The sequence below is a fragment of the Ostrea edulis genome, chromosome 4 (assembly GCF_947568905.1).
Source record: "Ostrea edulis chromosome 4, xbOstEdul1.1, whole genome shotgun sequence".
Taxonomy (NCBI): Eukaryota; Metazoa; Mollusca; class Bivalvia; order Ostreida; family Ostreidae; genus Ostrea; species Ostrea edulis.
Genome location: NC_079167.1, coordinates 32,196,831 through 32,213,921, shown reverse-complemented (window position 1 = coordinate 32,213,921; position 17,091 = coordinate 32,196,831). Strand labels below are relative to the sequence as shown.

General features: G+C 36.3%; 1 protein-coding gene across 2 annotated transcripts; it reads right to left on the bottom strand.

Annotated features, from left to right (window-relative positions):
- Positions 1-7,915: 7,915 nt before the first annotated feature.
- LOC125669883 (uncharacterized) lies at positions 7,916-16,069 on the bottom strand. 2 transcript variants are annotated; one of them, XM_048904722.2, is made up of 6 exons: positions 15,799-16,069; positions 14,949-15,062; positions 14,571-14,649; positions 9,039-9,212; positions 8,283-8,384; positions 7,916-8,073 (listed from the first exon to the last, which is right to left on the bottom strand). In XM_048904722.2, exons 1-6 carry the CDS (start codon positions 15,967-15,969, stop codon positions 8,066-8,068), a joined length of 648 nt encoding a protein of 215 aa, XP_048760679.2. In that variant the 5' UTR covers positions 15,970-16,069; the 3' UTR covers positions 7,916-8,065. The 2 variants fall into 2 exon arrangements, with proteins under 2 accessions (XP_048760679.2, XP_056017195.1); XM_056161220.1 differs by having other exon boundaries at positions 7,991-8,384.
- Between the last annotated feature and the right edge of the window lie 1,022 nt (positions 16,070-17,091).

Genomic DNA, 17,091 nt, shown 5'->3' with positions numbered 1-17,091 from the left:
CATTAAGAATTATTACAAGTCTCCCAATAATAGCTCCAAGAAATTATTTGTACTTTGAAACAGGGTATGAACCACTTGATAAAAGACATGAGGGGTAATCTTGTAACCATATATAACATTGTTAAGCCGTTCTTGGCACACTGATTTTGACTGCGGATAACTCCGTTTACCTGATCAGGATATAGGGCTCACGGCGGGTGTGACCGGTCAACAGGGGATGCTTACTCCTCCTATGCACCTGATCCCACCTCTGGTGTGTCCAGGGGTCCGTGTTTGCCCAACTATCTATTTTGTATTGCTTGTAGGAGTTATGAGATTGATCACTGTTTGTTATCTTCACCTTGCATTGACAATACTACAATCTCAAACTATCAAATATGCTCACTTCTAATTATAATACATGTAAATTTTCAGATTACAGTTTATCTTTTTGCAGATTAGAAATACATGTATTCAAAAATAATCATTCAAGCCCCAAGCTGTTTGCAGATGAAATTCGATAAGTAGTGTAACAAGTGAAATAAGATCAATTAATAGTTTGAAAATCCCGCACTGAAGCGACCCATTACTTTGCTATGGGGATGCGACTTCCAACTACATTACGACATGCAGTTCTAACTTTATGTTGAATTACATGTGTACAGAAATGTATAGAGGTGCAATATCATGTCTAGTAAATTTGGTCTTTATTTCTTTGTAATAAATATGTAAATGCAAGATTTTCTTTGATGGATATATAATTTAGTGCGAACAACTTTCGTCTTCAATGTTCACTTGTTTTTGTGGGGTGATGAGTCTAAAATAAACCTATGACACGTTTTGTCATTGTTCAGTAGTTTATGCATGATACTGGTCGTTTTAATTTTGCTTCAAATCAATAAATATGTAACCATTAGATTGTGATAATACCCTACCATGGTAATTTCCTCAGTCAGTTCTCGATTTTGTGCGATAATTGTTCATCCTGACAATTAATTTAGACTTATGTGATATTTTTTTCCATTCCAAATAACCCCACTCTTGATAAAATTAACCAATCACTCTACACCTAGACATTTTTACCTTTGCTCAATTTTGGGTAAACTGCGTCCGGGTTACGCTTCCGGGGGTTTGGTACTCTAATTCCTTCTATACAGACTATATTAGCAATAAAATATGCATAGTGTAATGAACTTTAAGCTCGACATTCCCGGTTAATTATTTGTGGTCTTCATACAATGACAGATAGACTCATAAGAATGCAAACGACACACTTGCTGAGGATTGTATCAATTTGGATCTAAGTTACCACAAATCTTCATCCTCAGCCTCTCTCCGGGATCGACAGTTCCGTTCCAGAAAATCTCCAGAGAACATAGACTATTTAGACTACAAATCCCAAGTCACGTTTTTTCCTGAACTTTGGATCGACCCATTTAAATATAAATGGAGAACTGTCCAAAAAGAATCAAACTAAACTGATACACCGACACACAGGATGAATGCGAAATATAAATAATTCATCGAAACAGATAAAGGGGAATCGTGAGTTAATTTTATCGGCGACCTACTAATTCCCAATTCCGCGATTCATCAAACCAATGTTGTTATGAAAAGTTTTTCTTCTCTGAATTTTTCTACTGGTAGTAAAATGTTGACGATGTTTTAGGATAAATTAGAATTAAGTAATCTACAAACGTCTGTATTCGTATTTTTCGTCTTCGGTCGTCTTTTTTCATAATCGCAAACACTATATTATATGTGAGAACAAGCGTAGTAGTGACATCTATCTATGTTTGCCCAACTCTATATCTTATATTGCTTATAGGAATTATGAGATTGATTACTGTTCATCATCTTCACCTTTATAGGAGTTATGAGATTGATCATTTTTCGTTATCTTCACCTTTATAGGAGTTATGAGATTGATCTCGTTATTTTCACCTTTATAGGGGTTATGGGATTGATCACTGTTCGTTATCTTCACCTTTTATCTATATATGAACATCATTGATTGTATCTGCCATCTTTGTTCCAGGAAGAGACGGGCGTCTACTAAACAGACTTCCGGGAGTGACTGCTGTATCCTCTGTATCTGTCTGTGCATCGTCCTCCTAGTACTGGTTACCGCCATTGCTGGAGACTTGGGAGTACCCGGATGATGGGAAATATCCAGTGTCTTCCGTCTTTCACACTCCTAACTGGAAAGAAATCCTTTGACATGGCGCCGTTCTCTTTGATAAGAACTAGCGTTTTCGTTTTTTGTGTGTGAACATGTTTGATATCATACAGCTTGAAGACGCATTCATATATAAGTCTTTAAAGCTTAGGAAGACTTCAGCATCATTGGTATAAAATATGCAAAATATATTTCACACATTGATTTAATCACTGTATGTAATTTTGCTTCTTTTTTATTAATATTTTTGTAAATCTGTGAATGTAGCAAAACTATTCTGAAAATAACCATTCACTGCTGTTTGATTGCTTTCTACATGTAATCTATAACATTCTGATTTGCATATCTAGAAATTAAGAAAAAAATTCAAAAAGGTTATGTCAAGCATTGCGTTCATGGACATATAAAATGTGCATGTTTCAGATTGCCACTTTTTCTTCAGCGTTTTGATTACTAGCATTTACACTCAAATATTTTGCTTGTCTTACATCAATGTTGTGTTATTTGAAGCCACTCTTTTAATTGCTAGAAGGGATCACATACATGTTGGCAAAATCCGCATTGGTCAATATGGTTAATAGATTAGCATATGTAATACTCAATAAAGTTTACAATATAATGAATTTGATTGTCAAAATATGAACCTTTTGTATCGTTCCCTTACAAGTACAAACATTGGAACACAGCCGGACTTCCTTGTCGGTTTCACCAAGTGGAAAAGTTGTGTTGAAGAGTGATGACGAACTAACAGTTAGTAGACGACCAGAGATACATTGGACCAAATTATCGCTAAATTTGATCTTTGTCTTCATTCAGGTTTGTGAGCAAGATTGTTTAGATATGGTGAACAACATTAGTACCAGAATTCTCAACTAGGCCGGAGCGTCATTGGGTGATTAGCGGGATGTACCGCGACAATGCCCTGCACAGAAACGCATATAATCTTTGTACTCCATCTCTAACTTAGGTTCATCACACCTATTATTATCGGAGGAAAATCTCAAAGATATCTTCAAATTGTAAACTATATCATTATTTTATCATTTCTAAAACCTCAAACAATACATTTGTTGCTTTTGGTTCAGTGACAACCTGAACTAATGTAATGATACACGATATCAATTACTCAAGGAAGTTAGTCCGTAGTTTTATAAGAACAATAGTGACAAAACTTAGAGTCATTTTACTGCATTACTGGTAAGGTAATGTTTCTCAAATTGTTATAAGAATCTTTCTATGTTGAACGCACAACTGGGTCTCTTGTATTGTGTAGTAAAACATCCAAGTGGGAAACGTCGTGTTGAAGAGTGATAACAAACGTAAATCTATACACGTAAAACTTATTGTCACAACTGATCACTACCTCCAGCACGACATCAGTAACATTCAGTATTTATCACTATCACCAGCACGACATCAGTAACGTTCAGTATTTATCAGTATCACGACATAAGTACTGTTCAATATTTATCACTATCACCAGCACGACATCAGTAACGTTCAGTATTTATCAGTATCATCAACACGACATCAGTAACGTTCAGTATTTATCACTCTCACTAGCACGACATCAGTAACGTTCATTATTATATAGCTAATAAATAGTCTAATATAAAATCTGCGTAAAATCTAGAGAGTGTTAGCGTTCAATATCCTGAGAATTTATTGAACGCTAACTTTGCATTGCGTAAATTGTATGCGCCCGAAACATTCCGAGTATGAGCGTTCAATATTGACGTTACCGTAACGATGTAAACAAGCCAAATTGACAGACGACGGTCCTCCGAATCTGACAGAGCCGGTATTTGATTTTTACTTAAGCAAAATGTTTACTGTACATACATTATGATGTCCCCATTTACAAAATCAGTTTGCTTCATGCATTAATGACGGGTTAAATATTGAACAGTTAAGAAATGCATGCTGTTATTGCACACTGCCAATATTGATGAATTCTCGTCTATTTTGGAGTAGCTTGAGTGAAAAGGGATATAATTTAACAACTAGATACTTTAGCTATATAATAAAAGGGTTATTGAACTTATATTGGTGAATATTGGCACTCGTTGGCCGTCAAAATGCACTCGCAAGCTCGTGCATTTTTACAGCTAATATTCACCAATATAAGTTCAATAACCCTATAGTATTCATCACTATCACCATCACGATATCAGTAACGTTCAGTATTTATCACTATCACCAGCACGACATCAGTAACGTTCAGTATTTATCAGTATCACGATATCAGTAACGTTCAGTATTTTTCATTATTATATAGCTAATAATTAGTCTATTATAAAAATCTGCGTAAAATCTAGAGAGTGTTAGCGTTCAATATCCTGAGAATTTATTGAACGCTAACTTTGCATTGCGTAAATTGTATGCGCCCGAAACATTCCGAGTATGAGCGTTCAATATTGACGTTACCGTAACGACGTAAACAAGCCAAAATGGCAGACGACGGTCCTCCAAATCTGACAGAGCCAGTATTTGATATTTACTTAGGTAAAATGTTTTACTGTACATGAATTATGTCCCCATTTACAAAATCAGTTTGTTTCATGCATTAATGACGGGTTAAATATTGAACAGTTAAGAAATGCATGCTGTTATTGCACACCTTCACCTTAGATGCCAATATTGACGAATTATCGTCTATTTAGGAGTATTTTGAGTGAAAAGGGATATAATTTAGCAACTAAATACTTTAACTATATAATAAAAGGGTTATTGAACTTATATAGGTGAATATTGGCACTCGTTGGCTGTAAAAATGCACTCGCAAGCTCGTGCATTTTTACAGCCAATTCACCAATATAAGTTCAATAACCCTATAGTATCACCACCACGACGTCATTAACGTTCAGTATTTATCACTATCACCAGCACGACATCAGTAACGTTCAGTATTTATCAGTATTACCATCATAACATCAGTAACATTCAGTATTTATCGGTACCACCATCCCGACATCAGTAACGTTCAGTATTTATCAGTATTATAATAATAATAATGATGATTGGTTTTATATAGCGCCTTATCCAGCGTATGCTGCTCAAAGCGCTTTACAATTATCAATGTACATTATTACCATCATAACATCAGTAACGCTCAGTATTTATCAGTAAAATGACACGCTCACTAATTGGTACTACGAGTGCAACTGTCATCTTCGTACTGCACACTGACCATCGCAGAATGTGAAGCGGGGTGTTTGAACAATATCTGGAAAAATAAGTCCTTTATGAGGGTCTGCCCTCAATTCCTGTGTAGTTGTAGTGTAAGTGAGCTTAGTGTCAGAGACTGCTTCTTCTACATTGAAAAAAAGAGTATTGGGGTCTCCTCTTCTTTAAAAAGATAATATTAATACTGACACTCAAGTGTTGATGGTAGATGTTTCACTTCGTCCATTCTCCTAGTGGTACATCTCATCTTGAACCTCCTCTGTAACTTTTTTAAATTTACCAGATTTTTCGGTTTCGTGGACTGACCTTGTGAAGGCAAAGGAATTTCTGATACACTGTATATGTTTTCCGCTTCTTTTGTTTTTTCTTTGTATTTTCATTCTCGTCATCAGCATTACAAAAGTAATTTCAGTCTAGAACTTAATATTATGTAGTCACTGTTATGAAAGGTGAAGGTAACGAACAGTGTTTCATTTTCACCAGGGCTTTCTCAATATTCCATCAATACCGCCCCAATATAAAGCCAGTGACATGCATGTTTTATTTCTAATTGCGTTATTCCGAAGTAAATGTCACTTGCCTACATAAATGTTTTCTCCAGATCGACATTCACAAAATGCTTTGGATCAGAGAATCGTGGAATACTCATTATGCCTATAGAGTTTTGGCACACAACCGTGCAAAACTTAAGCGATAAGGCTGGACGTCAGCGCTATGAAATAAAGTAAACCAGGTATAATATCCTTTCGATAAGCGAGATAACTATTGCATAGACAAATCAAAAGGATTCTGCTGCTCAGTGATTCCTATCAAGGATTGATTTACATACAGATGAGCAAGTGAATATATTGAACAACGATAAAGAATACAAAATTAAAAGAAGAGTCAACACGGAACACTGGACATATTAGAGGTGGGATCAAGTGCCTAAGAGGAATACGAACCCCATATTGACACCCGCCGTGAGTTCTATAACAGAGTAATCAATAGTAAAAATCAGTATGTAAAGAACGGTCTATGAATTGGTATGAAACACATCGGACAACATTCGACAAAGTATCATCTTGTACGTGTTATATTTGTAAATTATTTTGCAAACGACCATAGAATGTGCAGAATGCCGACTTTAAGCGAGCCTTCGGAAACCATTGTAACATAATACCATGATAATATTTGTCGGTACCCTACCTCAACTTAAAATGATTAATCAATTAAAAATTTATCATAGGCAGAATATGCTCTGGCGAATCGAATCAGTTAAGGGACATAAACACCATATGCAGATGACAATTGCTACACAAATATTGGAAGTTGACGGTGAAGAAGTTGAAATCATCTTGTTTGTCGTAGAGTTGTGTTTCAGTGTGCCCTTGACATATATATTCAATAAAATGGAATTCACTGTGGTGTCTTTTATTTCGAGCTCACTGGGATATATCGAATTGACATATAACTGAAAATGAGAATTGCTAATAAATGAAACGTCGTCGATATATCTAAATGTCGAGTTGAGGGCCACAGCAAGAAATTTTTCTTCTCATGTTCAAGCTTTTGAATACATCACTGCTCGTTTTCTTCACCTTTCATTCTACCTCATATGAATACAAAATCAGGTCAGTTGATAATAGAGTACAATTTGTGCTCAAATGAATTCCAGAAAAGCTTATAAACAAATTCATAATTGTCAAACTGTTCACGATATGTGTGACCGGTCGCGGTAGCTCAATGGTAGAGTGTTCGCTTCGCAACCCAGAGTTCATGAGTTCGAGCGCCGCTCGTGCCATGGCTGCGTCAAACCTAAGATGTTAAAATAAGTAGTGATTGCTCCTTCGCCGAACGCCCGGCATTTAGATATGAGAATCATTTGTCTTTCGGGTATGACCTAAAAACGGAGGTCCCGTGTCACGGTAGGCGTCGGCACGATAATGAACTTTCACTGTTACGGCCCTGAGTGCTAAGCATATACAAGCACTAGTATATCTAAATTTGTGATACTTCACCTTCAGCTGGTGACGTCTCAATATGAGTAAAAAATTCTCGACGGGACGTTAAAAATAAATATGCAAACGATATGCGTGTTTGTAGTTGGACACGTTATGCTATGCCAAAATGGAAATAAATGGGAGTAAGATTCAGTGTGTATCTTTGTCAAGTTTCTGTTAATGATTTTTATCAAACCATTATGGAGTGGGGCTGATAAGTTGTTTATAATGTATTTGTACTTTGCTGCAATAATATAGTTGTAAACTAAAAGATATTCTGCAAAGTTAAAAACTTTTATTCAAATGAAAGAAAATGATAATGATTTAGTCATTGACAGAATGTCAGTAATCGAGCTGCAGTAAATGCTAGAAAAAGATTGGTTTTAAGTACTTTCACTTTACCCGTCACGTGTAATAATTTCGATGTCTTACACTATTTTCTAGCTTTATATAATGACTTTTAATGCATAAAAATCATTTTTATTTGATATACGAACTTACCCCCTTTCTACCACATCATCTATATAATAAATAACACTTCGGTTATTTGCCAGTATCATGTGTAGGATTGGAACTTTAGAAAAACGTCTTTAGTGCAAACAATTTATTTGAAAAGCTGAAAATACCCAGCTTCATGTCCTAGCACAGAAAACAAACACCTGACGAATGTATGCCGTCAAGTCTTATTAGGTACTGTATATATTTGTTACATTTTTTTCTGGTTGGTAACTTCTTGCGTTCATGGATCTGTAAATAAAAAGATCGACCACAGTTTTTGTTTCAGAAGCTATCAGAACTTGTGGCATCTTAAAATTTCATTATGGAATAAGCAGCTAATGTTTGAACTTGCAGTTGATATCTCTGATGTTCATAATTATAATGTGATACTTGTTCATGAAAATGATATACAGTTAGCTATAACTTATACATAAACAAAACATTCTGTGAATTCTTACTTCCGGACACAAAATGGCGGCATGGAACGGGGATATCGAAGATGCTGTAATCGTCAATGTGTGACACGTGATCAGAAAAGAAGTACGTGTACACAGCTTTCGCTGAAGGAGGGATTGAAAATAAAGAGTTATAAATCAGAAAATAGGAAAAATTGCAAGCAAACTGTTATAAATCAGATTGTAGGAAAATTGTACACAAACTGCTATAAATCAGACTGTAAGAAGAATTAAAAACAAAACGTTATAAATGAGACTGAAGTAAGGATTGTAAACAAACTGCTATAAACGAGACTGTAGGGAAAAAAAATTAAAAACGGCTTCAGAAGATATCCCAGGAGGAATTGCAAACAAACTGTTATAAATGAGACTGTAGGGGGGAAAATTCATGGCTATATTTATTTCCATCATTGGTCGCAAATATTGGAGGTAGACGTTTAACATAGGCTGTAATAGTGCCTTCCCCAAGCGCCTGGCGTTAGACGGGAAGGTCACGGGTCTTTCAGATATGACATCAAAATTGGAGGTTCCGACGGAAGACGTTATAGCACAAAAAAACCCTTCACTACTGCGGTCGTAAGCGCTATACATAGGTCAAAATGATTGGCACTTCACTTAAGCCGGTGACATCTCTATATATGATTAAGCTAATGGCGTCTCTATATATGATTAAGCTGGTGGCGCCTCTATATATGATTAAGCTGGTGGCGTCTCTATATATGAGCGAACAAATATCAAATGAGACGTAAAGCAACCAACCTCCATCAATGTCGCCATAGTCTGTTTCCGTCATCGTGTCACATGTACGTGCATCCGTTGAGATCCGGATATTGTATCCTCGGAAGTCAATCCAGTCCAGATTATAATTATGAAGGCGCACCTGAGGATATCCCTCCTCCCCCAAGACTGTGTCTCCGGTGTAGGTTGCATTGGCTAAATAAATAAAAAAACTACGATCATAGTTCATCAGACCTCCTCATGATCGTGCAATGTTAAAAACTGTAATATGACGACAGGGAAGCAGGTAAATGTTAGATAACATATCAACGATCATTTGGTGATCAATCTAATAGATTTGCTGCCGTTTTCTAGTGTTTATATATAGTTTTTAAACTTCGGGGACGTTGTTTTCTAGTGTTTATATACAGTTTTTAACACTTTGGGGGCGCTGTTTTCTAGTGTTTATCTATAGTTTTTAACACTTTGGGGACGTTGTTTTCTAGTGTTTATCTATAGTTTTTAACACTTTGGGGACGTTGTTTTCTAGTGTTTATCTATAGTTTTTAACACTTTGGGGGCGTTGTTTTGGGGTGAAATTGAAATGTTTAGAATTAAACTCATTTTGTTCTCAGACACTACCGACTCATTCGTCACCTTTGATGACATCACCAAGCAAGGCAAATATTAAATTACCCTCCCACACAGATAGATATCAAAGTGCTATATTTTATAGTTACAACTTTATGATCTCTAACAATTATGAACTTTGTCACGTGAGTAGTTAAGTAACAATATAAGTCACGTGAATTACAACCAATGATTGTCTGTCGAGGTTCGTTTTAGACCGTTTTACTTGGAGCGGATTGTTCAACAAACCCGGTTGTTCGGTAGTTGATCTGATTGTTGAAAGAACCCTGTGTCTGATAACGTTGGATTCAGCCTACAAATCCTTTATTTTGTTTCTGCAGTTAACTAGGCTGGGGATCTAAAATACTATGATCAGACAAAAATATTCTGTTCGGGGTAAAATAATTCCCAACTGGAGTAATTGTATATGTATGTTGTGTACACGGAGTAAAATTCATTTACATGAAAAGGTGAAAATAATGAACAATGATAAATATCATATATCCCATGAACAAAATAAGATTTAGAGTAGGACAAACACAGATCCCTGGACACACCAGAGGCGAGACCAGGTGCCCACGAGGAGTAAGCATCCCTGTCGACTTGCCACATCCGCTCTGAGCCCTCTATCCCAATTAGGTAAATGGAGTGATCCGTAATCAAAATTGGAATGAAACACGTCATACGGTATTCGAACTAATGTCAGGTTGTACATATCAGTTGAGTTTTGGGAGGAACCATATCCCAAAGACAGGGCCTTAAGAAATTCCGTTTGGTCACCTAATCTTGGGACAATTCCTATCTTCAATTCACAAGGGAACCGTTTCGCGTTTCCCCCGTTTCGTATAAAACTGACATGTAAATCTTACTTAAAATGCACTCATCCCGTTTTCTAATGCCAATGCGGTTTTCTTGAATGTCACTTTTAACAGCAGTGAAGTAGTCACTTAACTAGCTGTCGTTAAGACGGTGGTAGCAAGCAGCCAGTATTGACATATATCAAACTACCGAGAACACACGAATAAATAATTAATTTTGATTAATTTAAGGCAATTTAATGATAAATTACAAACGAAATGTTGATTTTGAAATAAATTGCTCTTCGCTTTAAACCAAAAACCATGAGCTAACATGGGGATAAAACCATAGCAAATTGCAAGTAGATTGCATCCCTTGCAGTCATATTTCAAAGAGTCTGAAATAAAGAAACGCTGATGAAAGGTGAGGAACACGACAGAAATCCAATCATCATAAATATGAAATTACATTGAACAATGCACCAAATATATTTTATGGGAGAACACAACAGTGTTACCATGGGCGGGGACAGATTGCTATTTTTATTCCATCATTAGGCCCTGGGAGCTTTAACTATCAACACGAGATAATGAGTTTTGGGAGGAACCACATCACAAAGACAGGACCTTAACAATTCCATTAGGTCCCCTAATCTTGGGATAATTCCACATCTGCAATAGAATAAATTAAAGTAAGATTATGCAGTAGGGACATCCCCAAAGGGGCATATTAGGGGTAAATGAAGGTCCACGGTGCTATCATTTTATTAGGGGTCAGTGAAGGTAAGTGGTTCTATCATTTCCATATTAGGGGTACGTGGAGGTCCTCAGTGCTATCATTTCCATTCTCAGTATGGGGCTGTAGGTTTATCACCTGAAGGTGCTCGCCAGTGGGGGCGTGTCCTCAGCCATTCCCTCCAGTATATAGGAGGGGCTTGAAGGAACAATAAGAGTAAGCATAAATGACATTAAAATACCTCTTTCACGGTTCTAATGTTTATTTTCTATTTTGCCCCCAAAAATGCAATTTCATTAAAGTCTTTTCAACCTCTTCTGGACGTTCGCAATTTATCATATCATGTTTTTATATTCATATGAAGCCGAATTTATTCGAAAACTTCTACGTGAGAAGAAAAAAACTCTTGCTGTGGCTTTCAATTCGACACTTAAATATATAGACGACGTTATATCTATTAATATCTGTTGATTTGATATAACCCAGTGAACTCAAAATAAAAGACACCACAGTCATCCTCTTCTGCTTCATACTTTATTGAAAGTTAACGGCAAATAACAACTCAGTTTTTAGGTCACCCGAGTAAACTCAGGTGACCTATTGCAATTGGTTTCTGTCCGTCGCCGTCCGTGGTGCGTTAACAATTGAACATTTTTAACTTCTTCTTAATAACTACCAGTCCAATTCTTTTTCAAATCTCGTATGAAGCATCATTGGGACAAGGGGGACATAAATTGTAAATTTCAGGACTCCAGCACCCCTGGGGCCCTAAGGGCGGGGCAAAAACTGCCCCAAAATGACCAATTTTCAAAAATCTTCTTCTGAAGAACCTCACACATGTAAGAAAAACTAAATGCATATTGATGTAGAGCAAGAACGCCTCTACCAAAATTGTAAATTTCATGATCCCCGGGGTAGGGGTTCTGACGCCAGGACGGGGCCAAAATTGTTATATACATGTAGTGTTTATGTGTAAAACACGTACTTGCATAACATCTTCTTTAGTGCTATTGATACTAAATTGAAAGTAAATAGATATTTAGGAAGAACAGGTAGTCCTTTACTAAAGTTGTAAAATTTAATTTGATTATTCCAGGGATAGGGGTTTTGGTATCAGGGTGGGGCCAAAATGGTCAGTTATTAAATGTGTGAACAATAGACATTTTTAACTTCTTCTTGATAACAATCATTCCAATTCTTTTCAAATTTGGTATGAAACATATTTAGAACAAGGGAAGCATAGATTGTAAATTTCGGGATTCCTGCACCCCTGGGGCCTTAGGGACGGGGCAAAAACTGCCCCAAAATGACAATTTTTTCAAAAATCTTCTGAAGAACCTCACACATGTATGAGAAAAACTAAATGCATAGTAATGTAGAGCAGGAAGACCTCTACCAAACTTGTAAATTTTATGATCCCCGGTGTAGGGGTTCTGACACCAGGACGGGGCCAAACTTGTTATATAGTGTTTATGTGTAAAACACGTACTTAGATAACATCTTCTTTAGTGCTATTGATATTAAATTGAAAGTAAATAGATATTTAGAAAGAACAGGTAGTCCTTTACCAAAATTGTAAATTTGATGATCCCAGGGGTAGGGGTTTTGGTATCAGGGTGGGGCCAAAATGGTCAGTTATGAAATGTGTGAACAATAAACATTTTAACTTCTTGATAACTATCATTCCAATTCTTTTAAAATTTGGTATGAAACATATTTGGAAGAAAGGGAACATAAATCGTAAATTTCAGGATTCCTGCACCCCTGGGGCCTATGGGGCGGGGCAAAAACTGCCCCAAAATGACAAATTTTCAAAAATCTTCTTCTCAATGATCACACACATGTAAGAAAAACTAAATGCATAGTGATGTAGAACAGGACGGCCTCTACCAAAATTGTAAATTTCATGATCCCCGGGGTAGGGGTTCTGACCCCAGGGCGGGGCCAAACTTGTTATATAGTGTTTATGTGTAAAACACTTAAATAACATTTTCTTTAGTGCTTTTAATACTAAATTGAAACTAAATGCATAGAGCAGATAGTCTTTTACCAAACATTTTGTAAATTTGATTTTCCCCAGAGTAAGAGTTTTGACCCCAGGGTGGGACCAAACTTAGTATATATAGTATTTATGTGCAAGTTTGCTGATACTGTATAAAATCTAAGTACATACTTAGAAATAGCAAAAATGGATGTACAAAAAATGGTGGATTTCATAACCCAGGGTTATGACTTTAGGATGAGTCCAAATTAGTCTGCTCACTCATATATTTTGATGTTTTAATGCTAATACACCTATTATTTAAAGCCTTTCATCAGTGTATGCACTTTTTAGGGCAGTGAACTTTTAAGAACACATCTTGTTTTATACTGTTGCTGAACATTAGAATTTAGCTTAGATATTCAGAACAGGATTTTTTTTTCTAGATTTCATAGCCCATGGAAGTAGTGATACTTTTTCACTAGTATTCAGGTGACCGATAAGGCCTGTGGGCTTCTTGTTTGACAAATGGGATGATTTCAGCTTCTCCATCGTCAACTTCCCATATTTATGTAGTAATATTTCATTATCACCTGCATATGGTGTTTATATCTTACCTGATTCGATACGCAAGAGCTTGTTCTGCTTACAGTCAGTTTTGAAATCGAAGCAGGCTACTGACAAACAAGTTGATGGTGAAGGGGTTCCAACAGTCTCGTTTAAAGTCAGCATTCCTTGTCGACCTGTCACACCCGTCGTGAGCTCTGTCTTGATCAGGTAAACCGAGTAACCCGTAGTCAAAATTAGAATGTAAAGATCAGCCTAGCAATTGGTATGAAACATGTCAGACAGCATTTGACACAATGACAAGTTTTATTGGTAGACTAGATCATTATAACAACCATTGCATTTGCAAAAAGCTTACTTTAAACTAGAATGTTGTAACGTCTGTAACATCAACTCATTTGTCAGTAGTCTGTCTTGATTGATCATGTGCAGAACATGCTCTCCCATATCGAATCAGTTGAGAGATATCAAACACCATATGTAGGTGATAATGAAACAATGATTCACAAGTATGGGAAGTTGACGATGGGTAAGTTAAAGTAATCCCATTTGTCATAAAGTTGTATTTCAATTTGCCGTTAACACCTATGTTTAAGAAAAGCATATTATTTTCATTAAGATTGGAAAGATGTGCAACTTCACTGTTTGAATTAAGAACTTACTTGTATAAGAAATTTTCCCCATCGAAGTATCTATCACTTATACTTTAATACCCCGATCAGAATGTATCTTGGAGGTGCTACATTTGTACTTACTGCTGTTGTTAAGACAAAAATAATTGTTATTATGAAATTCACTTGATTCGTGTACAAAAAATAAATGAATAGATAGATTTAAATTTAAAAAAACAAGCAATTACTTACGTGGAACACAATGATCGGGCATGGGATACTTGATAATATGTTCTGTACAGACTCCTTCGCTGATCACGTACCATTTCATCTAAATTGAAATGCCCTGAGCTATAAAGCATTCAATTTGATTGCATGGGATCCGAAAATTACTCAAGAAATAAATTAGCTTTTATTCTAATTCATCAATAAACACGCTTTTTAAACAGCGTTTTAAGGGATGAAATTTAAGCAAAATGCCAATCATTAATGATGTCACGATGCTTTCCGTAGAAATTCATGTTATTGAAAAATAAGCTATGTCGCTCTGCCAATAAAATCGTGTGTTAGAATAACGAAATAGAATCATTCCTACACATACTCAGCATATGACTTTGCAAACAGTGTTACCGTATTGTAGTCTGAATACTCTATCTCCTTCCTGACCGACCCGTCCGGCTGGGGAACATCCCGGAACATGATTGCCTTTTTAATGTTATGGTCTCGGTAATTTATTCCAGAATACTGCAAAAATTAAAATTGTTAACGGAGAAAATATAAGGTTGCTCTTTCTTTGACGATTAAAGTGGCAGGAATGTGTAGCTTGCATTTATATACGGCCCTTGGTTTAGATGATAGACCGTAGCTCTGAACTGCTATTATTCTCTTTAGAGAAGTCGAAAGGTATAGCCTTCACGTGTAAATACCGGAGTCGGTGACGGGTTATGCTTCGACCGACTTTTCGACTCAGATGTGCCTGGATTTACGCAATAGACAAGTTGGTTTCAAACATTTAACAGCAATGCACAAACCCGTCACAAGGAAATCAACATTTACTTGCTATTAATCCATTTTCTACATGTCCCCTGTCCCGGGTTTACGTTAACTGGTCTTGGGAGCTGTCACAATAGGGGACCAGTTAAGAGAAAACCAGGCTGACGTAATCATAGTTGTGATTTAAACCCGGGACAGGGACATGTTGAAAATGGATTAAAAGCAAGTAAATGTTGATTTCCTTGTGACGGTTTTGTGCATTGCTGTTAAATGTTTGAAAGCAACTTGTCTATTGCGTAAATCCGGGCACATCTGAATCGAAAAGTCGGTCGAAGCATAAACTGTTACCGACTCCGGCATTTACACGTTTTCCAGAATCAAAACATAAATGCTTGCGAAGAGAAGTCGATGAAGGCTATGCCTCCCGACTTCTCTAAAGAGAATAAACCGCTATATTCTGAATGTTCTAGCATTAGCTTTAGCATACCTCGACCGCCTCTGGGATCGATGTTTTCGGGTCAACTTTTCCGCCAATCATACGGAACTTGTTGACTTTTACTGGGCTCCAGCAACAGTGATACGGCGTGGGGGTGGTGGACAGGGTCCGTGATGTGACAACAGTCACTATCGAAAATAGGATGATATCGGTCAGTAACATTGTTCAATATTGACTGTAACAAAAGTCAGACGTTCTCAACTTTATAAAGTAGGTTTATCTAGTTTGTTGATAAATATATAGCAAAGGAAATACCAGTGACGTCATTTATGTTGTTGCCATGGTTTTGTTTCGAATAACTAGGTCAAATCATAAACCTTAGATAAGAAGACAAAACTATGTTCTGAATAAAAATACCTTATCATGCATGAATGTAAATTTGTCTTAAAAATGACGCGATCAATTTTGCAAGGTACACTGTGTAATGATTTAACAGCGAAGAAATTCTACACCTTAAAATATACTAAAACTTCAGCAGAAATTCATGTTTAATGATATATGTACCATCTCTGAAATACCAATGCTTTTAAGGATAGCCCTGTTACATAGGTCCTACAAACGTCTGTGTATCCTTTATATTAATAACGAAGAAAGGATTTTAACCTCTATATTACAGAGTACCCACATCGATTGGGTTTTTAAAAATAAAAATGTTCAATGGACTTTATCCTATAACCTTCATCTAATAAACTTATATCAATTCAAAAATATACGTAGGCTACAGTGCCAAATAGTTCCTATGACGTAAATTGTCGTTTTCCTCATAGTATTCGCATTTGTCGGTTATTTTTAAACTTCTATATGAGTTATGAAATGAACATTATGATTGGATTTAAGCTATGAAAGGAGTAATATAATTGGATAACACAGACGTTTGAAAATGACCGCCCGTTTCAAAGTATAGCGGTGGGGAAAAGAATCAAGAAATTTGGTATTTAGATGACATCCAAACCAAAAGCAATAAAATGCCTTAATTTAATTATTTGTACTAAATCGCCGAAACTGGGTACCCCGTAATAGGAGTTACAAGTAAAGATTTTCTCTGTTAGACGCATCAATGGTACCCAGTACGGCGCGAGGGCCTGTGATCGATCAGTGGCATGGAAAAGAATATTCGTATTCCAAATTCAATATCTAAAATATTTATTTTGATACTTCGTGAAATAATAGCATTGGTAACACACGATAAAGACTGTTCATGTGGGGTCTCATCTTCACAAGTCAAGGGTTATTGATTCGTTACCTCGCACTAACCCTTGACGTCAGACGCTATATAAAAGGTGG